At 36.5% G+C, this 24,851-nt stretch overlaps 1 protein-coding gene across 1 annotated transcript in view; it reads right to left on the reverse strand.

The window, feature by feature from the left end:
• Positions 1–24,851, reverse strand: part of FAF1 (Fas associated factor 1) — a 478,462-nt gene that overhangs the window by 356,778 nt on the left and 96,833 nt on the right. The window contains exon 3 of the mRNA XM_005678443.3: positions 6,205–6,251. Within this exon, the coding sequence (XP_005678500.1) occupies positions 6,205–6,251 (47 nt within the window). The remainder of the gene's footprint in view (positions 1–6,204; positions 6,252–24,851) is intronic.

Raw genomic sequence — 24,851 nt, forward strand, 5'->3', positions numbered from 1 at the left:
ATATTCAGGACTGATTTCCTTTAGGATTGACTGGTTTGATCTCCTTGCAGTCCAAGGGAATCTCAAGAGTTGTCTCCAACATCACAGTTCAAAAGCATCCATCTTCAGCGCTCAGCTTTCTTTATGGTCCAACTCTCACATCCATACACAACTACTAGAAAAACCATAGCTTTGACTAGACGGCCCTTTGTTGGCAAAGTAATGTCTCTGCTTTTTTAAATGCTGTCTAGGTTGGTCATAGCTTTTCTTCCAAGGAGCAAGCGTGTTTTTTTTTTTTTTTTTTTTTTTTTTTTTTTATTTCATGGCTGCAGTTACCATCAGCAGTGATTTTGGAGCCAAAGAAAATAAACTTTGTCACTGTTTCCATTGTTTCCCCATCTGTTTGCCATGAAGTGATGGGACTGGATGCCATGATCTTAGTTTTCTGAATGTTGAATTTTAAGCCAGCTTTTTCACTCTTCTCTTTCACTTTCATCAAGAGGCTCTTTTAGTTCTTCTCACTTTCTGCCATAAGGGTGGTGTCATCTGCATATCTGAGGTTATTGATATTTCTCCCGGCAATCTTGATTCCAGCTTGTGCTTTATCCAACCCAGAATTTCACATGATGTACTCTGCATATAAGCTAAGCAGGGTGACAATATACAACTTTGATGTACTCCTTTCCCAATTTGGAACCAGTCTGTTGTTCCATGTCTGGTTCTAACTGTTGCTTGGACCAACATACAGATTTCTCAGGAGGCGGGTCAGGTGGTCTGGTATTCCCGTCTCTTGAAAAATTTTCCACAGTTTTTTGTGATCCACACAGTCTAAGGCTTTAGCTTAGTCAATGAAGCAGAAGTAGATGTTTTTCTGAAATTCTCTTGCTTGTTCTATGATCCATCGGATGTTGGCAATCTGATCTCTGGTTCTGCTGCCTTTTCTAAATCCAGGTAGAACACCAGGAAGTTCTCGGTTCACATATTGTTAAAGCTTCTCTTAAAGAATTTTGAGCATTACTCTGCTGGCATGTGAGATGAGTCCAATTGTGCAGTACTTTGAACACTCTTTGTCATTACCTTTCTTTGGGATTGGAATGAAAACAGACCTTTTCCAGCCCTGTGGCCACTGCTAAATTTTCCAAATTTGCTGGCATATTGAGTGCAGCTTACATAGCATCATGTTTTAGGATATGAAATTCATCTGGAATTCCATCACCTCTACTAGTTTTGTTTGCAGTGATGCTAACTAAGGTCCACTTGACTTTGCACTCCAGGATGTCTGGCTCTAGGTGAGTGATCACACCATCATGGTTATCTGGGTCATTCAGATCTTTTTGTATAGTTCTTCTCTGTATTCTTGCTACCTCTTTACATGAGTTCAAAAATAGAAATTGTCTTTTTTTTAATGTACCCGTAAGTTAAAGACACTTAAGAAACTTTTTTTTTTTAATGCCTAAGGTATTAGGTAATTGAAAGGTAACTGTGTCAGGCAATTGATATTGTTTTCTTTATTAAATCCCATTAAAACCCTTAAGAAAGAAATGCTCATATAGATGAGGAAACTCAAGATTAGAGAATTTATAGATTCACCAAATGCCACAAATGTAACAGGTGGTGAGGTCTGGATTTTTTTCATTTTATTATTTTTTTTTAATTTTTTTTATTTTTAAAATTTTAAAATCTTTAATTCTTACATGCGTTCCCAAACATGAACCCCCCTCCCACCACCCTCCCCACAACATCTCTCTGGGTCATCCCCATGCACCAGCCCCAAGCATGCTGCACCCTACGTCAGACATGGACTGGCGATTCAATTCTTACATGACAGTATACATGTTAGAATTCCCATTCTCCCAAATCATCCCACCCTCTCCCTCTCCCTCTGAGTCCAAAAGTCCGGTATACACATCTGTGTCTTTTTTCCTGTCTTGCATACAGGGTCGTCATTGCCATCTTCCTAAATTCCATATATATGTGTTAGTATACTGTATTGGTGTTTTTCTTTCTGGCTTACTTCACTCTGTATAATCGGCTCCAGTTTCATCCATCTCATCAGAACTGATTCAAATGAATTCTTTTTAACGGCTGAGTAATACTCCATTGTGTATATGTACCACAGCTTTCTTATCCATTCATCTGCTGATGGACATCTAGGTTGTTTCCATGTCCTGGCTATTATAAACAGTGCTGCGATGAACATTGGGGTACATGTGTCTCTTTCAATTCTGGTTTCCTCAGTGTGTATGCCCAGCAATGGGATTGCTGGGTCATAAGGTAGTTCTATTTGCAATTTTTTAAGGAATCTCCACACTGTTCTCCATAGTGGCTGTACTAGTTTGCATTCCCACCAACAGTGTAGGAGGGTTCCCTTTTCTCCACACCCTCTCCAGCATTTATTGCTTGCAGATTTTTGGATCGCAGCCATTGACTGGTGTGAAGTGGTACCTCATTGTGGTTTTGATTTGCATTTCTCTAATAATGAGTGATGTTGAGCATCTTTTCATGTGTTTGTTAGCCATCTGTATGTCTTCTTTGGAGAAATGTCTATTTAGTTCTTTGGCCCATTTTTTGACTGGGTCGTTTATTTTTCTGGAATTGAGCTGCATAAGTTGCTTGTATATTTTTGAGATGAGTTGTTTGTCAGTTGTTTCATTTGCTATTATTTTCTCCCATTCAGAAGGCTGTCTTTTCACCTTGCTAATAGTTTCCTTTGTTGTGCAGAAGCTTTTAATTTTAATTAGATCCCATTTGTTTATTTTTGCTTTTATTTCCAGAATTCTGGGAGGTGGATCATAGAGGATCCTGCTGTGATGTATGTCTGAGAGTGTTTTGCCTATGTTCTCCTCTAGGAGTTTTATAGTTTCTGATCTTACATTTAGATCTTTAATCCATTTTGAGTTTATTTTTGTGTACGGTGTTAGAAAGTGATCTAGTTTCATTCTTTTACAAGTGGTTGACCAGTTTTCCCAGCACCACTTGTTAAAGAGATTGTCTTTACTCCATTGTATATTCTTGCCTCCTTTGTCAAAGATAAGGTGTCCATAGGTGTGTGGATTTATCTCTGGGCTTTCTATTTTGTTCCACTGATCTATATGTCTGTCTTTGTGCCAGTACCATACTGTCTTGATGACTGTGGCTTTGTAGTAGAGCCTGAAGTCAGGCAAGTTGATTCCTCCAGTTCCATTCTTCTTTCTCAAGATTGCTTTGGCTATTCGAGGTTTTTTGTATTTCCATACAAATCTTGAAATTATTTGTTCTAGTTCTGTGAAAAATGTGGCTGGTAGCTTGAGAGGGATTGTATTGAATTTGTAAATTGCTTTGGGTAGTATACTCATTTTCACTATATTGATTCTTCCGATCCATGAACGTGGTATATTTCTCCATCTGTTAGTGTCCTCTTTGATTTCTTTCATCAGTGGATTTTTTTCATTTTAAAACCGTGCTTTTTCTTTTATACTACTCTGTCCTCTTGAAGTTATTAATCTAGTCATAACTTTTAAGATTTTTTCTCCTTGGGATAAAGAAAGCAAAATTTAATGCACGTATATAGCATCTTTCTTCTACAGCTTTGCTTTTACAGTTATTATTTTAGTTCTAAGCAAGCATATGCTGTATTAGCAATGTATTGTGTAGTTAAATAAGCCTTGGAGGATGAGGCAGAAGACTTGCTTATGTTCCTGACTCCATCAGCATCATGCTGTGTTATCTGAGTCAAATCACTCATGGTTTATTCTCTCTCCTTTAGAATGAGAGATAAAAATACCTGTGTTTTTACTTGCTTACAACTGAAATAATGACTGTAAAAACAAAGCTCTAGAAGAAAGATGCTATATACATGCATTAAATTTTAACTTCTTTACCCCAAGGAAAAAAAATCTTAAAAGTTATGACATGACTAGATTACTGACCTTCAAGAGGCCAGATTGGTATGAAATAAAGAGCATGGTTTTTAAAATGAGAAAATCCAGACCTCATCACCTACTACATTTGTGGCCTTCAATGAACCTATAAATTCTCTAATCTTGAGTTTCCTCATCTATGAAATATGAGCATTTACTTAAGGGTTTTAATGGGCATTAATAAAGAAAATTGTATCAATTACATAGCAAAATACCTTAAGCATTAAAAAAAAGAAAAGGTTTCTTTGCCTTGAATTTACGGGCACATTAAAAAAAAAATTCCACTTTTGAACAAACGTGAAGATCTGAATTCAAGAAAAACTATCAAGTGCAGAGATTAGGTTCTTTTCCCCAAAATAATTTACATATTAAAAAAAATAACCATCCCTCTTCTTGGTAGCTCTTTTCTCTGTTGAGGTATAAAGTGACAAATTGAGGTAGTTGTTTTTATAGACTATCATCAACTTATTACAAAATTCAAACACACAAAACAAAGATTCTTTTAAACTGCCTACATATACCATTCCTAGCACTGTATCTTACACTTTCAGTGTTAAATCCACGAAAAAGTACAAAGAGCCCTCTTTCATTTCCTCTGGTCAGCAGACTACAAGAAGAATTTTCAGTTCTATCAAATCCACAGTGATTTGAAAACTAAAGAACAAGGTTAGGAAAGAAAATAGTTGAAGACTATTACTTTCTTCTGTGGACATATGATTCATTCCTTTAACAAGCAAACAAAAGAAAAGAAAACCCACTCTGATGAAAGTTAAACCCCAAATATTATAGTAACTTTATTAGAAATCAATTCAGTACTGAATTTCTAGCTATAAAATATATTAAGCAAAAAGTATCTTCTGTGACAGGAAGTTGGGATGTTTCCAGGGATGAGGGAATTTCTACAGTTCACCTCTAGCAAATACTATTAATTATAAGATATATCCAATATGTACTCAGAACCTAGCAGCTGAATCCACAAGGGTTTAGCAAGCAAAAATTCTGGCACAAAAAGTGACATAACATTTACTCAAGAATAAAACTGGAGCCATATTTAGCAGTCTAAAATTTTCTAAACCAAGGGGAAAAAATAATCTTGAAGGAAGCTCTTGTAATCATCTGGTTTGCTTTCTAGACAAGGGTTTCAATAGAATTGAATGCTTGTGAACTTAAAAAAAAAAAAAAACTGAACAAAATTTGGTACATACTGTGGAAATCAGCCACATTTACTCTGGATGAAATTCTGATAGTCTTCCAAAAAAAAAAAGAGAGAGTGGGGAATAGGTCTGTTTATCATTGCTTTGACCTAAAAACCATTAATCACAAAGGGTGGTACAGGTATCAAACAGAATTTTTCTTTCTTTCTAAATATACACAGTTTCCTATAAAGTACAGCACATTTTGCAGTTCATGGTGAATTTTTTGATGTTTTTGCAACAGCACTTTCCTTCCTCTCCAAAACAACCTCATTCCTAGTCTGCTGTTTCTGTTTGCCTCATCTGCACTTAGCAGATCATGCTTCAGTGACTTAGAAATCCCAGCCACCAAAAATCAAGCCAAAGTTTGAACTGCAAGGAGAGAGGAGGGGTAGGGGGAATCAAGTAATTAAACTATACTTGGAAGGGAGAATGGTTTGCCTCCTATGACTTTATAATGTGCTCTCTTAATCCATAACCAGTCTCCAATTTTAAGAAAAGAAAGTTATGAATTTATTTTTAATTTAAGGAATTGTTTTGTAACTACTATAGCTCTCTTGGCATCATCTTCCAATTTTACCTTTTGGCAATGACACAAAACCACAAAGACTATTCCACATGTTTTACAGTGGATACTTCAGGCAAAACAGTTCAAAGCTCTGGGAAGTTTCATTAGGAAGGACTTACTCAAATTGTTGCAAATTAACAAAAATTTAATTTAGAAACCAAAAAGAAGGAAAAAAAAGAATTAGTAAGGTTGGAGACAAAGCCTGTATAGTTAAATGATAACCATGCTCTGGAGTTACTGAGCCATGTCTGATTTTCTCACTACTAATAGCTTGAAGGATTCAGTTCCTTCCATCTTATGAATTAGAAGATGACTTGGAAAAGTTTTCCTAAAAATAAAATAAATCATCTTTAAAAATGGCATCACCCAATTTAAAGAAACATTACACAGTTAAACACTAGAGACTTTCAGAAATTAATATAACTAACCAAATATCTGAAAGAAGAACTGTATCAATAACTTAATACACCAAAGATAAAATGCTCTATGAAAAAGTGAAACAAACAAACAAAAAACTAACCACTGTCTCTTTTTTGCTTTAAATTCTCATCATCTTATAACATACCTTTGCAGAATGCCATTTTCCTGGGGTATTACACCATTAATAGCTGCCTGTAAACAAAAACAGAGAAGACATTTAAGGAAACAGAAAAATGCTCAGGGGTGGAGTGGAGTGGAGTGGAAAACACTATAAAGGAAAATAAGTATACTCTGAAAATTTAAACAAAATATTAGGTGTTTCCTCAGTGATAAAAAATTTTTTTCGTTAAATATTTTTTATACATCTCTATAATACAACTGTATTTTAGAGAATTTTTTAAGATGCATTTGGCATATAATACTTCCAAATCTTGAGTCATAAAAGCTTAATTCCACAATCCTCATTTAAGCAAAACACCCACAAAACAAAGGATGTTTAAGGATGTTAGAACAAGTAAAATCAGTACCTTAAAAGTTATCTCTTAATATTATTTCCTTCCTCAGATTGAGAGAAGAAAGATATAGAATCACAAATGAAAAATGCCAATAAGAATTTTTATGTTAGCTCAGGAATTAAATTCATTGTGTTATGTTACAGTCATTATTCCTAACGAAAAGAACAATCAGAAGGAAAAAAATGTAGGGCATAAGGTGTCTGATAAACACACCACAATTGTATCAGGTTACAAAAGGAGCAGGGGCATCGCCAGGGAAGTCTCCTTACATAAAACATTTCTGAAATTGGTCTCTAAGCTAACAAGTCACCAGTTACTTAAGAGCACAAATGCGACATGATATGGACAGTTTTAAAGACTACTGAGCAAACAGGTTGTTACATCCTGGATTGTGGGCAGATTATTACAGGGTAATAGAGAAGATTCTCTGAAGGAAAAAAAAAAATGATTCTTCCAACTTTGCTTTTGCATCATAACGACTTCTTCCCTCCCCTTTCCCACACGTCCATATCAAAATGCAGATAAACACTTCGATGTTTTATCAGCTATATGGCGATCAACTGCAAAAAGGAGTTTGTGTCTTTTGTGAAACATCAGTTTAAATACTTGCCAGAGGTAGGTCAAGTTTACAAAATTATACCATCGAATAGAAACAATGTAGAGTATAAGACACTTGCTACGAATTTTCAAAGTTTTAATGGTCCATGGGCAAAAGTCAAAGAAATCCCCAGATTAATATAGACAGTGGATACCATAGAACCCTGACAACTCTGGAGGCTCATAAATCCTTTGAGTCAAGCAAACCCTCAAATCAGTTTTGAAAGCCACAAATTCAATAGAAGCATCTCTTCCTCCTGCCAGGTCAATTATCCCTTTTCTGTTGACAGCAATGGTTCCACATACAAATATCTTCTTTGTTAAAAAACAGAAAGTGGCAAGGGAATGTTCTGTGATGTTGGAAAAGAAACAAAATACCAGAGTCTGGAAAGATTTTGTTCAAATTTTCACTAGAGAATGCCAAGGTATAATGGAAAGAACACAGGATTTATAAAGTTCAAAGTTTGAATCTAGATTCCCCCACTTATTGCTTTGATGACCTTAGTATATATTCTCCATTCACTGAACTTCCTTGAGCCACAGTTTCCTCATCTGTATGAGTAAATACTACATCTTCAGTCAAAGTGGACTTGCCTTTTTGTTCCTTAAAGGCCTTTTTGTTCCTTAAAGGCCTTTTAAGATACTATATCTGCTTGGAATGCCCTTTTTCCTATTGCCTGTCTGGCTGAAACTTAATCATCCTGGCTTCTAGCATGGGAAAAACTCTATTCAACAATTAATTTTACCATGAGAAGTTCTGGTAATATCCAAAAGGAGACAAAAAGTAATTTTAAAATTACTTTTCTTTAAATTAAAAATCAGAGCTAGATTAAATAAAGCACCTATTTAAAGGCAAATAAAATGAAGTTCTGGAAATATTTTAATTCCCTCCCTCTCTTTCTTATTTGGTGAAGAGAAGCGAGACAAACAGAATCTTGGAGAATTCATACATGTAAGAAAAAGAGAAGAGAAAGCTAAAACCAAAAACAAAACAATAAAAATGGAAGGGTTAGAAAAGAGGGCAAAGAATAGGTATATGTCATAGGGAGGGCAACAAAGATACAATAGAGAAGAACTAGACAAAATAAAAAAATATGAAATCAGTCCAGTATCAGTCCAGTTCAGTTCAGTCGCTCAGTCGTGTCCGACTCTTTGCGACCCCATGAATCGCAGCACGCCAGGCCTCCCTGTCCATCACCAACTCCCGGAGCTCACCCAAACTCTTGTCCATCAAGTCGGTGATGCAATCCAGCCATCTCATCCTCTGTCGTCCCCTTTTCCTCCTGCCCCCAATCCCTCCCAGCATCAGGGTCTTTTCCAATGAGTCAACTCTTCGCATGAGGTGGCCAAAGTACTGGAGTTTCAGCTTTAGCATCAGTCCTTCCAAAGAACACCCAGGACTGATCTCCTTTAGAATGGATTGGTTGGATCTCCTTGCAGTCCAAGGGACTCTCAAGAGTCTTCTCTAACACCACAGTTCAAAAGCATCAATTCTTCAGCACTTAGCTTTCTTCACAGTCAAACTTTCACATCCATACATGACCACTGGAAAAACCATGGCCTTGAGTAGACGGACCTTTGTTGGCAAAGTAATGCCTCTGCTTTTGAATATGCTATTTAGGTTGGTCATACGTCCCTTCCAAGGAGTAATGAGGTCTAATAAGAGACTGTTAGACATATTTGAAAACAGTTTTGGTAAAAACTATATTAAAAAGACTAAGAAATATATAGGAAATAAGAAAGTATAACTGATTTTGAAACAACACAAGAAGTAAAAATATAGGACCTGCAAGAAAAATGGCTACAATAAATTTTTGTTTGTGATTTAAAAAAAAAAAAGAATAGTGATTTATTGAGTTCAAAGAGAATTCATTAGAAAAGGGAACAGTAAAGAATGAAGAAATAAAGAGTAAAATTAAAAGTTCAGTTCAACAAACTTAACAAAAGCCTATTCATTGCCAGGCACTGTGCTAGACTATGGGGATACCTGGGATCTATCTAGGGCTCAGGAGAGCACAGATAGAGAGGATATCTTTAGGAAAGAGACTAGATTTAGAAAAACCTACATTACAGACCAGGCTTCCTTAGTGATCTTCACCAGACTGAAATCGATTTCAAAAACAGCACCTTGCCTTGGTCTAGGTTATAGTAATTTGAAAATCCACTTTGGCATAACTATTATTGCTTTTTTGCCATTATGTCAATGACATTTTTAATCCACTAATTTACCACAATTAGAATTCAGCTTCTAAGTTCTCTTTACCAAAACTTGATGACACTTGAAACATCATTTCTCAGAGTCCACTGGAAGATAGGTAAGGTTATGTTTTAAGTATAATGGAACTCAAGGTCAGAGGTGGCTGTAAGAAATATTCTTATCTTCAGCCTTAACAGATGGAGAAAATGATGACACTCATGGTGGGCTTTAGACCTTTTTGGGGATGGGAAACGGCAAAAATTCCTGTAGACAGTCTTACACTGTCAGATATGAAAGAAAAATGAGCCATTGGTAAACTGGTGGATTATAAAACTATGGCATCCATTAAATAAATAAATAAATTTACAGTATCTAATACAAATCATCCCCTACACATATAGTAAATCTTGGCTTTGGGTTTCTTTATATTTAAGAAAATGATAATAAGATTTCTTCAGAAGGGAGGGAGATGATATTATCCAAAAATTTCAGTGTCAACTTCCGAGTAAAAGAGATGCAGTAATAATAAAGGTAGCTAACATTGTATATTAACAGTACTTACTAGGTGTTATGCATTCTCTAGGTGCCTTACGTGTGCGTGTGTGTGTGTGTGTGTGTGTGTGCGCGCGCACGTTCAGTCATGTCTGACTCTTTACAACCTCGTGGACTATAGCCTACCAGGCTCCTCTGTCCACGGAATTTTCCAGGCGAGAATACTAGAGTAGGTTACCATTTCCTACTCCATGGACTGTTACCTATCAGGCCCCTCTTGCTTGGAATTTTCCAAGCAAGAATACTAGAGTGGATTGCCATGTCCTACTCCAGAGGATCCTCCCAAGCCAGGGATAGAACCCTCATTTCTTGTATCTCCTGCACTGGTAGGCTCAAGCTAAGTCATTCAATTTTCATATTATTCCCTTGAGGATACCAAGAAAACACAGTAGAAAATAATAGGCAACAGATGAAAGAAAAAAATGATGAATATAAGAGTTTGAAATGTTTGCTCTTTGAAAGACACCATTAAGAAAATGAGAAGGTAAACCACAGACTGGGAAAAGTATTTGCTACATATATATGTCTGAGAAGGGATTTATATTCAGAATATTAAAAAAATTCTTATGACTCAAAAATGACAAATAATAATAAGATCTGAACAGAAAAGTCTCAAAAAAAGATAAGCATATAAAAAGCTGTTCAAATTAAACAGTCATCAGAGAAAGGCAAATTAAAACCATGGTAAATGACCACCGCAAACCTATTAAAATGGCTAAAATTAAATCAGATGATACAAGTTTGGACAATAATGTTGAACAATAGGAAGTCTCATATATTGTATAATCACTTTCAAAATTGCTTTGTATATAAAGGTAATAAACATATAAGCTAGCAATATTACTATTGAGTATTTATCTAAAAGAAATAAAAACATATTCCCCAAACAAAAACTTGCATACTATAATATTCATAGCAGCCTTAATCACACTTCCCAATAACTGGAAGTAGCCCAAATGCCCATCATTCACGCAAATGTTGTTTGGGGTATAACACATTGTCTGGATACAATGGAATACTACCCAACAATTAAAAAAAAAAAAAAAAGAACATACTACAAATAGTTTCAACTATATAGGTACATCTCAAAAACATGATGCTAAATGAAATCAGACACACACGAGAAAATACTACATGATTTCGTGTATATGAAATTCTAGGAAAAACTAACAATCTCTAATAAAAGAAGGCAGATCATGGGTTGCTTAGGGTGGATGGGGAATGACAGCACTAACAAAAGCACAATTAAGGGATAATGACTCTAGTGGTGGTAGTAATATAGATTCATACAAAACTCACTGAATTGCACATTTAAAATGAGTACATTTTACCATCAATAAACTTAATTTCTGAAAAAGAACAACTAAGAAATCTGCTTCAAACACACTAAAGTGGGTGAAATTAAAAAGACTAACACCACCAAATGGTGGTGAGGATTTGAAGCATAAAAACTAACACACTGCTGATGGCACAACTACTTTGGAAACAGTTTGACAGTTTCATATATAAAGTTAAACAAACACTTAACATACAATACCACTTAGGGATTCATCCAAGAGAAATAAAAACATGTCCAGTAAATACTAGCATACAAATATTCACAGCCACTTCATTCATAATACCAAACACTAGATACAAGCAAAAATGTCCTTTAACCAATGAATAAGCAAGACTGCGGCATGTTCACACAAAGGACTGTTACTCAATAATGAAAATGAACTTCTGATACTTGCAACAATACTGATGAATCTCATAAATATCATGTCAAGTAAACAATGCCAGACACAAAGACTGCATACTATAGGATTCCTTTTACATGAAGTTTTAGAACAGACAAAACTTTCAAAATGTAGTAATACAAATCTGATCAGTGACTGCCTGAAGCAGGGTTAGGAGTTAGGGGAAAAGAAAAGATTTTCTAATGATAGAAATCTTGAAGGGATGGGGACTGGACACACAATGTATACATAAACAATGTAAACATTATCAAAACTCATAGAACTGTATACAATTAAAGTTTGCATATGCATACAAATTAGTCAATTTCAAAGCTGATTTAACAAAAGAACATTAAAACTCTAATTCAGTCTCATGGGACACTAGAAAAATGTCATCTCAGACGTATATATCATCCCATTAGCTATTACTGTGCCCTACCTGTGGTTTGTACCCACCCATCATCACCTCCCTCTTTACTTTTCATAAGGTCATCTGTCTCCTTTAGAGAATTACGCATGCCTCATCCCATGTGATACTGAAAATGTGCTAATCATGGTGACCCAATTTAGACCAATCAGGCTCTCCTGGGAGTGTGGATCTTGAACGAGTAACTAACTAGTTGAAGCTGTGTCCTGACAACAGTGCTCAGAGGCACTTTTCACAATAAGCTTCTGACAGAGCGATTCTGTTTACTAATTGTCCTAAGACTTGGTTGTTCAAGCTTTCCTTCAAATATGTGAGCAACCTTCCAATAAACTCTGCTTCTTATTCTCCCTAATTCTACTTTGCAGTCAAAGACTGATAAACCAATATTCAACGAGGTTACATGACAAACTCAATACACATTAAGTTATAGATCACCATTTTTCCAGTCTTCAACAATTGTCAGTATTATTAGCTTAATTCTTATAGCAGCCTTCTCACCTGGTCAATCTCCAAATTAACTATTGATTACAAATCAATGAAACTAAAAACATTTCAAATACAAGAATCTATAAACAAGTAGAAAAAGAAAACCTGTTAAATTTTAAAATGTATGAAAACAGAAATGACATATACATTTTCATTATATAATCATACACACATATACACACACACACAATCTCCAGATAGACTAGTATAGGCGACTCTGTATATTCTAAATGTTTGGAAAGCCTGTGAACTAGGGTAATAGTTATGATCATAATATTAGCATTGTTTCCATCTCTTGAAAATACTTAAAGCATAAAAAATGCTTTCTAAATTAGTGTGCTTTTGTTAAACTTGAAATCATTACTCTATGGTATGTCAGATTTCAGGTATTTTCAAAATATCTTAATAATAAGATATTTTTGTAGGTGCCAGACCCACAAAGTACTCATATTTTAGCATTCACAACTCTGATCTTGCCATCAAGTGAATTCTTCCAACAAAATCCAGGCTTTCTCTTCCCCATTATCAAGGCAGTGTTATAGACACTGGAGGGAATACAAGGATGACAGACACATTCCTCTCAAGTGACCAGTTAAACAATTAATAGCAGTCCAACCTGAGAGACAGTATGGAATTCAGAAAGGAAGGAATGCCTATTGTTGATTAATAGAGCTCAAGACCCAGACCTGAATCATTTTCTCCAAGAAAATTTAACTGACTCACACTACATTTTTCTCAATGATTTTTCCATTGTGTTGTACTTACATAGCAATCATTCATCTTGTATCATGTATTTGAATATTTCATTCTTTCACTCCACCATTAACTCATTCAACAAATATTTAATTATTAACTTGAAACTATTCTAAATACTAAGGAAACGACTGTTGTGAATAAGACACAATCATCCTCCTCTCATGTTTTGCTGTAAGTTGAGCCAATGAAAAATTCTGAAGAGATCATCATTCTATAGCTCTGAATTTTGGAATTTTCACCTCAGACCTTGTATGGGGGGAAAACATGCTCATTGCCCTGTGTGAGTCTCCTCTACTCTCAAGAGTACCACAACTCTACTTCATTTCTGATGGCATTTGTGTAGGTTTTCTATACATCAAGCAATTCTGTAACACCATGAAAGTATCCATATAACTTAAGTCTGACACTATCTTCCGGAAGATAGATCCCACAAGTCTTCACATGCTAATCACAATTGCAAGTTGTCATCCGTACTTCTGATCAAATGTCTATAAATCAGAGGTTTCCATGATCCTCTGCTCAATTAATTTGCTTAAGTGGCTCACAGAAATCAAGCAAAGGTTTTACTTACTAGATCACTAGATTATTATAAAAGGATATAACTCACGAACAGCCAGATGGAAGAGATGCATAGAATGAGGTATGTGGTACGGGACATGGAGATTCCATGCTCTCTCCGGGCATGCCACTCTCCTATGCATTCACCCAGAAGCTCCCCCAACCTGTACTATGGAGATTTTTATGAACGCTTCAACAGGTAGGCATAATTAATCATTAATTAACTCAATCCCCAGTCCCTCTCCCCTTCCTAGAGGATACAGCTTGGTCTTTCTATTGACCAGACACTTTCTGAAGCTATTCACAAACCCATGAGTTTCATTAAAACAAAAGACACTCCTATCACCTAGGAAGTTCCAAGCATAGATTTATGTTAAGAACCAGAGTCAAAGAAAAAATATTAGAATAACAACAACAACAACAAAAATGCTACTCTTATCACTTGGGAAGTTACAAGGGTTTCAGAAGCTCTGTGCCTGAAACCAGGATAGACCAATACCAACATCTATTATTTCACAAACCTCATTAGAATTATGTTAATCAAGTGATCTATTTTGGCATGAAAACTTTCCCAGCTACCGATGTGATAGACCAAAGAAACAATAGATTTAAGTGTCCACACTAAAAACAGCTATAAGATTGTGGTTGAAAGCCAATGAAGTCTCAAAAAGATGGCTTAATACCATTTCCTCCTCTTTCTGAGCAGAAAGGAAAACCATTTTTAATAAATAATTATTTAATTTTTCATAACTGTAACAGCTATTTCCAACCATCTACTATATTTAAGGAGAAGGAAATGGCAACCCACTCCAGTACTCTTGCCTGGAAAATACCATGAATGGAGGAGCCTGGTAGGCTGCAGTCCATGGGGTCGCTAAGAGTCGGACACAACTGGGCGACTTCACTTTCACTTTTCACTTTCATGCATTGGAGAAGGAAATGGTAACCCACTCCAGTGTTCTTGCCTAGAGAATCCCAGGGATGGGGGAACCTGGTGGGCTGCCATCTATGGGGTTGCACAGAGTCGGACACGACTGAAGCAACTCAGCAGCAGCATTATGGACTTCAATGGAGAAATACATAACATATTCTAAAAGCAAAACAGTGGCAATAAGCTGAATGTTAGGAGTAAAGCTGGGAAGAAAGGATGATTATTTGAAGCAAGTATTAAAACAAGGCTCTTGCAGGGAAAAGAAGTTGAATGAAAGCATTCAGGGACAGATTTTCTTTCTTTTAAGTGGATCTACTTAATTTACCCAGGAAGGTAAAAGTAATTCTGTGTGGCTTCAGGAACAGTTTACATTAGGAGGCAGTGAGAGGCCAGCTGGAAAAGTAAGCAAGAGTTAGATTATGAGATGTGGGATAAAGGCATTAAAAGTTTTGTTTAACCTGAAGATAAGAGGGAGGCAACTGCTGCAACTCAAATTTGCCCTTTAGGAAAATCATTTTAGTAGCACTGTGAGATATGAATTGAAAAGGAAAAAACTGCTGAATATGAAATCTGGGCTTCTGACTTGGATGAGGAGACTGTTCCTGCTCCAGTTCTCTCAATCACTAAAAATTACAAGCAATGCTAATGGTTCCACCGTTCAAGTCAAAAATCATACAATCATCCTCGATTCCTTTCTTTCTCTCTTACTTCAAATTTAATCTCTGAGGAATTCTTCATTATATGTTCAAAATGTAGAACCTCACCAATGTTCTCTGCTATCACCCTGGTCTAAATCACCATGTTTCCTCTGGCGTACTATTCCAACAGTCTCTGAACATCCTTGCTCCACACACTTACTGCCTATTCACACAGCAACCAGCATGATGCTTATAAATGTCAACCAAATAAAATCCCTTTCCTACTCAAAACTCTTATGCCTTCGCATATCATCAGACTCTAAGTCAAAGTCCTTATTCGGACCTTAGAAGACTCTATATATTCTGGCTCCAGCTCTCTCTCTCTGACATCGTCTTCTACTAACCCTACCAAGTTGTTCTGGTTTCCTTACAATCTCTTGCGCAAGCTAAGGATGCTTCCACATTAAACTACTTAACTTATTCTTCCCTTTGTCTGGAATGCTACTCCTTTAGATAGCCACATATCTCACTCCTTCACTCCAGTCAAGTTTCTACTCAGTGATCACCTAAGAGAGGCCTTCCTTAACCAACCTACTATTTCCTTGTTTGTTATCAGATAACAAGCTCCAAATGTCTTCATTTTGTTCACTAATGCACCATCATCAGGATCAATGGTACCTAATAACTACGTAGTATGAGTTAACATATACTAAATGTTCAAGTGAAAAAAATAAATGAATGCCATAGAATATGAGTAAAGGAATATGGTAGTAAGGATAGGGAGGTTTGAGGCTTTCAGGTTTAGGCATGTTGATTTTGAACTACACATGGAACATTCATAAAGAGATATCCAACAGATCGTTAAGAAACTAAAATGTGTGAGTTTGAGATACTGAGTTTGGACTGATGAGTCAATCACTTAAAAAGTATCTAGGGAAAAACAGAGCTACCAAATGATCTAGCGATCACACTTCTAGTTAAATATCAAAAATAACTGAAATCAGGGTCTCAAAGAGATATTTTTATACTGACATTCACAGCAACAATAACCAAGAGACAGAAGCAACCCAAATGTCCATCAATGGTAAGAGATTTTTTTTAAGTGTTACATACAAACAATAGAGTATTATGCAGCCTTAAAAAGAAGAAAATATTGTCACAGACTACAACATGGATAATCTTAAGACATCGTGCTAAGTGAAATAAGCCAGTAAAAAATAACATATACTATCTGATTCCACTTATATGAGGTACCTAGAGTAGTCAAATTCATAGAAACTGAAAGTACATAGAATGGCAGTTACCAAGAGCTGGGGGAAGAGAAGACAGTTATAATTTAATGGGTACAGATTTTCAGTTTTGCAAAATAAAAAAGTTCTGGAGATCTACTTCTCAATAATGTGTATATATTTAATGCTATCAAACTATATACTTAAAAGTGGTTAAGATAATATATTAAATCTTTCATATCTCCATTTTTTTTTTAAGTATTTGTAAAAGTCCTAGGAGTGAAGTCACCCAAAATGAGAGGTAGTGTGGACAAAGAAAATGTCTCAAGATGGAACCTTTGGAATGCCAGCATTTTAAAGCAGTATGTAGGGAAAAAATCACAGACAATATTAAATAGAAGTATCGGAGTAGAAGGAGATAACATGCACATCTGAGCTTCAATGCAAACCTCAGTTACAGTTATATAGCTATGCATCACAGTTATATATATATATATATGCATGCATCAACCAAATTGTTAATACTGAAATGTTGGCCTTAGAGAAAAGGCAGGTATGATAATTTACTGCCATTAACAGAAAATGGACAAAAGGCAGATGGCATGCAAACACTAATTTTTTATATATTCATTTTATATCTTTGTTTCTAAGCAAAGAAAAAAACTACAGTAACAATTCATATTCGGTATTTAGTTATGACCTGTGATCTACTATAATTTAACCAGATCAATTAAGGGGATTCCTGTGTTCCATAGTATGACAAGTCTGTTTTCAAACCCTGGCTCTATCACGTACTTATTACCTGTGTGACTTCTGTCATGTTAATTTGACTACTCTAAGATTTAGTTTCCCAGCCATAAGGTGGAGATAATAATACCAACTTATTTCATAAGGCTGTTATAAGGATTAAATGAGATAATACAACAAAATACTCCACAAATGTTAGCCACCATAATTATCCATCCCTATTACATGGTCTTTGTTTTAATCAGTTTTGTTATGTGCTATATATCAGTTCAGTTCAGTTCAGTCATTCAGTCGTGTCAGACTCTTTGAGACCCCATGAATTGCAGCACGCCAGGCTTCCCTGTCCATCACCAACTCCCGGAGTTCACTCAGACTCACGTCCATTGAGTCCGTGATGCCATCCAGCCATCTCATCCTCTGTCATCCCCTTCTCCTCCTGCCCCCAATCCCTCCAAGCATCAGAGTCTTTTCCAATGAGTCAACTCTTCACATGAGGTGGCCAAAGTACTGGAGTTTCAGCTTCAGCATCATTCCCTCCAAAGAAATCCCAGGGCTGATCTCCTTCAGAATGGACTGATTGGATCTCCTTGCAGTCCAAGGGACTCTCAAGAGCCTTCTCCAACACCACAGTTCAAAAGCATCAATTCTTTGATGCTCAGCTTTCTTCACAGTCGAACTTTCACATCCATACATGACCACTGGAAAAACCATAGCCTTGACTAGATGGACCTTTGTTGGCAAAGTAATGTCTCTGCTTTTCAATATGCTACCTAGGTTGGTCGTAACTTTTCTTCCAAGGAGTAAGCATCTTTTAATTTCATGGCTGCAGTCACCATCTGCTGTGATTTTGGAGCCACCCAAAATAAAGTCTGACACTTTTTCCACTGTTTCCCCATCTATTTCCCATGAAGTGATGGAACCAGATGCCATGATCTTCGTTTTCTGAATGTTGAGCTTTAAGCCAACTTTTTCACTCTCCACTTTCACTTTCAAGAGGCTTTTTAGTTCCTCTTCACTTTCTGCCATAAGGGTGGTGTCATTTACATCAGTGGTGCATAAATGTCTGCCTCATGCTAGACTAGAAATTCAGATACATAAAGTCCTGATCCCAGTGATCCTACTTCAGGTGGTTTGAAGTAAGACCCAGAAATCTTTCTTCCCACCACAAACTCCTCAAGTGATTCTGATGCACAACTAGATTTGGGACAACTATAGAGTATTTGTGGGGTTCCCTGGTGGCCCAGACAGTAAAGAATCTGCCTATAATGCAGGAGACCTGGGTTCGATCCCTGGGTCGGGAAGATCCCTTGGAGAAGGTAATAAATATTCAGTCCAGTATTCTTGCCTAGAGAACTGCATAGACAGAGGAGCCTGATGGGCTATAGTCCATGGGGTTGCAAAGAGTCAGACATGACTGAGTAACTAATACTTTCACTTTTTCACTTTTCATAGAGAATTTATAGCATACATTTTTAGAGGCCTAGATAAAATCGGCTAGTCTGCCATTACAATACAACAGAATCTATTATTTCCCCCAAGCCCCTTATTATTTCAGAAATTTATGTCTAAAGGAACATATTCTTCATAAACTCACTCTTATGTTGTTAAATAGGCAAAAAGCGAGGGCTCTTGAGCCAGAAATCCTCATATTCTAGCGCCATCATTACTTGTTGCATAATCTTGAGAAAGTCTACTTCTCTCTGGCTCAGTTCTTTCATCAATAAAATGCGGGGGGGAGGGGCCAGCAGTGATAACAGTACTCGTTCACTGGCTTTTTATGAAACTTTCTAACACATATAAAATGCTTAAATGGTGTTTGATACATAGTAAAATACCCAGTAAAGGTGAACTGCTTTTATTGTAACTGCTATCCTATTGAGAGTTACCCTTGTCTGAAATCATAAACAGATTTTAATCATAAAATTCTGAAGGCAAGGAAAGGACACTATTTAAAAATAGAGAATTTTCCACTCAACACTTTACCAATTGCAGACAACTTATTTCTGGAGGTGCTTCCTCTGTCTCTTCACTGTTTACATAAAGATCTACCATCATCAAAATACTCTAACAGTTACAGATAAGATGATCAGACCAAAGTAGAAGCGAAAAGTTTAACATCCTTACCTAACTCTAAACCCAAATTTCTTTTTATTAACCTTGCTGTTTATTATTCCCATAGAAAGAATTCCAACTGGCAATCCTATAACAGATTCTAACAGCCTAATATTTGATTTTAATAAGTTCTGAATTGATTTTTTTCAGGGGAAAAAATGAAAAGCAAAACAATTTAAGAAATGTAACCATTCTACAATTTGCTTTTAGTCTAATACAAAAAGAAAAAAAAAAAAACACTCACTGAATATTTCCACACAGATATCACTATCACAATAGCCCAAAATGCAGAATCAAGACTGAGGAATACAAGGCAAGTCCTAAGACTAATAATGGTACCGGAGAGACTCACCCTTGTCAAATACCTATAGATGAAAAAACAAACAGCAAAAACAATATAGCTAAGATCAAAACAAACGGAACACCAAGATCTCATTTACTAAAACTGAAATGTAAGAAAGGTGGTTTCTGGTACGGGCACTTCCCTTCCCTGGATTCTTGACTCTTCCTTAGGCAACTGGATGGTACTTAGACTTTAGTCAGCATCACATAAAGGGCTACTCAACCTCTCTCTGCTGCCTATTACACAATAATTATTTTCTGCTCTATCCATCGACTGTGGAAAAAGAAAGGGCAAGTTCATTAATCTGCCTTTTCTAGATTCAACTGGCAAGCCAAAACCCAAGAGACAGAAATGTCTTAATGTTAGCAGTCTGAAAGTTTTATAGAGGTAGACATCCTATAGTAGTCAAGGGAAGATTTTTAGTTGGTTGAGCAAAGCCAACAAACCAGATACGCTTTATATTACAAGCAGCAACATAAGGAAAACACTTTTTCTGGTCACTAGCAGTCCTGAATACAGCTACCTCCATTTTGAGACTGATGTTCATCTAAAAAAATCAATTTAATTCTGGAAATAGATTGCAATTACTCTGTATAAAGAATTGTGCTAGATACTACAGATAACAAACAGGCAAGACAGCCCCAAACTTTTGGAAACCAGGAGGACAAATAGCAATACAACATTAAGAAGAATAAAGAAAGTTTCACAACCTTAATAAATGGCAACTCCATTCTTCCAGTTGGCCCAGCCAAAAACCTCAGAACTATCCTTGACTCCCTTTTTCTCTCACTATTCCCTCCTTCTCTACTCATTAGCAAATTCTGATTTCTGAAAAACATTGAGATTCTGATCATATTTCACTGCTACCACATTTCACTGCGACTCTAGTCCTAGTCTCCATCTTCTCTCTCCTCCATTATTAAAATAGCCTCCAGACTGATTTCTGAGCCTTGCACTTCCTCACTTTCAATGTATTCTTATTTAATAGTGAAGTTATTTGATCACATAAAAGCTCTACTCAAAATCTTCCACTGATATGTTCCTTAATATAAAAAGACAACAGCCTTAAGATGCATTATTCCTCCCTCACTCTCCTAATCTCTCTAATTTGTCCGTCTCCTCTTTTCCCGAGCCATACTTGTGTCTCCTTGATGTTCCTGGGAAAATGTCAGACCTTATTTCTCACTTCAAGAATGTTTGTGGTCACTATTACCCCAGCCTGAAATATTCCTGCCCCCAGATACATGGATGATTTGCTAACTCCCTTCTTCCAGGTCTTTATTCAACTATCACCTGTCTATTTTTTCTAAAAAAAAAAAACAAAAAACAAAAAACTGCAGAGCACCACCCAACATACTTTAGCCTTCTTCCCTATTTTATCTATTTTCCCTTAGAGTTAATATTTTCTGATACACTATATAATGTTATTTATATCATTTATTTCTGTCTCCCATTAAGAAAACGTAGTTTCATCATGGCAGGGATTTGGATGAAACTGTTATTTCCCTAGCACTGAGAAGAGAACTTTGCATATAGTAAAAGCTCAAAAATATTTCCCAGTGAATTTCTGATAGAGTGTCAAGTGAATAAATCTGATTATATGTGTTTTCAGTCTTATAGAGGAATGAGAAGAAACAGAGGATCTGTTGTGTGCAAGGCGTAATTACACATCATTACCTATCTCACTTAATCCTCACTCTATGAAGTAAGCATGTTAACAGATGAGGAAAATGACATTCTGAAAAAATAAGATATTTATCCAAAATCACATACAGTGAAAAAGTTGGCTTAAAGCTCAACATTCAGAAAACTAACATCATGGCATCTGGTCCCATCACTTCATGGGAAATAGATGGGGAAACAGTGGAAACAGTGGCTATTTTTCTGGGCTTCAAAATCACTGCAGATGGTGATTGCAGCCATGAAATTAAAAGACACTTACTCCTTGGAAGGAAAGTTATGACCAATCTAAACAGCATATTAAAAAGCAGAGACATTACTTTGTCAACAAAGGTCCGTCTTGTCAAGGCTATGCTTTTTCCAGTGGTCATGTATGGATGTGAGAGTTGGACTATAAAGAAAGCTGAGCACCGAAGAATTGATGCTTTTGAACTGTGGTGTTGGAGAAGACTCTTGAGAGTCCCTTGGACTTCAAGGAGATCCAACCAGTCCATCCTAAAGGAGATCAGTCCTGGGTGTTCATTGGAGGGACTGATGTTGAAGCTGAAACTCCCAATACTTTGGCCACCTGATGCGAAGAGCTGACTCATTTAAAAAGACCCCGATGCTGGGAAAGATTGACGGCAGGAGGAGAAGGGGACGACAGAGGATGAGATGGTTGGATGGCATCACTGACTCAGTGGACATGAGTTTGGGTGAACTCTGGGAGTTGGTGGTTGACAGGGAGGCCTGGCATGCTGCGGTTCATGGGGTCGCAAAGAGTTGGACACAACTGAGTGACTGAACTGAATTGAGCACTCAAACTGTGGCCTCTTTGACTCCAAAAAGTCCAGCTCTTTTAATCATAAAGCAAGTTGGGGTCTATTTCTTGACAGCATAGAGGAGAGGGGATACTTTTGAGTATCAATCAATACAGTACAAATCTCTATAATTTACTTGCAATACTAAAATTTACTACAGTTCCTTAGGTCACTAAGTCTATTTTAGGAACTGGAAAATCAATCCACCTCTCATCTGTGTCTATGTGGAGGAATGGAAGGTAATGGCTTGATTGGACGGCTGAGGTGGTGGGAAGCATGGAACTGACTGCTACCACCAATATGATCATCCCTAGAAATCTGTGAATTCTTTAAGGCTACAGAACACCTTTCCAGAGTAGTGCTACCCAACAGAACTTTCTGCAATGATGGAAATACTCTGTATCAGCACTATAGAATATTGTAGCTACTAGTCCCATATGGCTATTGATCATTTGAAGTATGGCCAGTGGGACCAAGGAATTCAATTATAATTTAAATACCTACATGGGTTAGTAGCTTTTGTATTGAACAGCACTGTTCTAGACTCTCCATTCCACTTCAACCACCTCCTTCACCTAACTTACTAACTGACTTGTAATACTCTGGTCAATTTTAAATGACGACACTGAATACAGGGTTAAATTTGTCCCCCAAAACTATCTCAAAGAAAAGAGGAAACTGCCCTATAGCTGAGTCTTTACATTATTTTATTTTTTAAGAACAAAAAACTATTTAGAAAAGACACAGAGCCTAAAGCAACTTTAGACAATACTAGTTCTGGACACTGAAAACAAGTTACCAAATGAAATCAGTTAAAAAGGATGGCAAAGAAATTCAACAAATTTCATATTTATTTGGCAGAGTGGGGAAGGTACTGGCTCAGAATTAAAACTTTACATTCATTATAAATAAGCCTGTTAAAGATGACTTGAAAAGGTTTCATTGTAAAGCTCATGAATAGCAAATAAGTTCTTCTGGCTTGAGATTAAAATTTCCAGAAAAAGTACCATATCCAGATTTTAAGTGCTCTAATTTAAACCACTTAAACAAAAATTAAGATCAGGTGCTCTGGAAAAATACGAGACTAATTTCAGTAATGGGGAAGACACTAACGTTTAAAAATGTGTGTGAAATGTTTGAATATAATTGTTTCATTACATGAGTATTTTTTAAAAGCAACATTTCTAAAGTAACATTTTATATTGTATGACTTAAAACATGTATATATAAGTTAATAAGCTAACTTAATGACTATTTCGTGTACAAGCTTTAAAAAGTTTATAGGGCTTCCTTGGTGGGTCAGTGGTAAAGAATCCACTTGCCAATGCAGGACACACAGGTTCAATCCCTGGTCCGGGAAGATCCCATGACACAGAGCAACTAAGCCCATGTACCACAACTACTGACCCCCACATACTGCAACTTCCAAAGCCCACATGCCCTAGAGTCCTTACTCTACAAAAAGAGAAGTCACTATAAAGAGAAACCCAAGCACCACAATTGGAGAATAAGCCCCACTCACTGCAACTAAGGAAAAATCCATACAGCAACGAAGGCACAGCACAGCCAAAAATAAATAAAAATTTTTTTTAAGTTTATATCTTCAGGTTAACAAAAATATTTTTATGCTGTCACTGAAAAATGAGAATTATCTCATATTCAGACATATACAATAACCCCCCATATTTATTTTAAAAGCTAAGCTCATCAACTCCAATCAATAGTCATGAGGCCCAATTCAAGTCTCTGTTTCCCACCCTGAGCATTCTCATGCATTCTCACATTCTTTCAATTTTTATTGCCAAAATATATTTGAATATGCTTATTTTATGGGTCACTCACTTAGCACACAGTAATATATTTTGCCTTATAATGTTAATCTTTTTTCTCCCAGTTAAATGCTTTATATGTTCCAGATATTCAAGCTGGATTTAGAAAAGGCAGGGGAATCAGAGAGCAAATTGCCAACATCCACTGAATCATTGAAAAAGCGAGAGAGTTCCAGAAGAACACATACTTCTGCTGTATTGACTACACCAAAGCCTTTGACTGTGTTCAGTTCAGTTCAGTCAGGTACACAACAAATTGTGGAAAATTCTTCAAGAGATGGGAATACCAGACCACCTCTCCTGCCTCCTGAGAAATCTATATGTAGGTCAGGAAGCATCAGTTAGAACTGGACATGGAACAACAGACTGGTTCCAAATTGGGAAAGCAGTACGTCAAGGCTGTGCTGGATGAAGCACAAGCTGGAATCAAGATTGCCAGGAGAAATATCAATAACCTCATATATGCAGATGACACCGCCCTTATGGCAGAAAGCGAAAAAGAAATAAAGAGCCTCTTGATGAAAGTGAAAGAGGAGAGTGAAAAAGCTGGCGTAAATCTCAACATTCAAAAACTAAGACCATGGCATCCAGTCCCATCACTTCATGACAAATACATGGGAAAACAAAGGAAACAGTGACAGACTTTACTTTTGGGGGCTCCAAAATCACTGCAGATG

Source organism: Capra hircus, chromosome 3 (assembly GCF_001704415.2).
Source record: "Capra hircus breed San Clemente chromosome 3, ASM170441v1, whole genome shotgun sequence".
NCBI classification, from domain to species: domain Eukaryota; kingdom Metazoa; phylum Chordata; class Mammalia; order Artiodactyla; family Bovidae; genus Capra; species Capra hircus.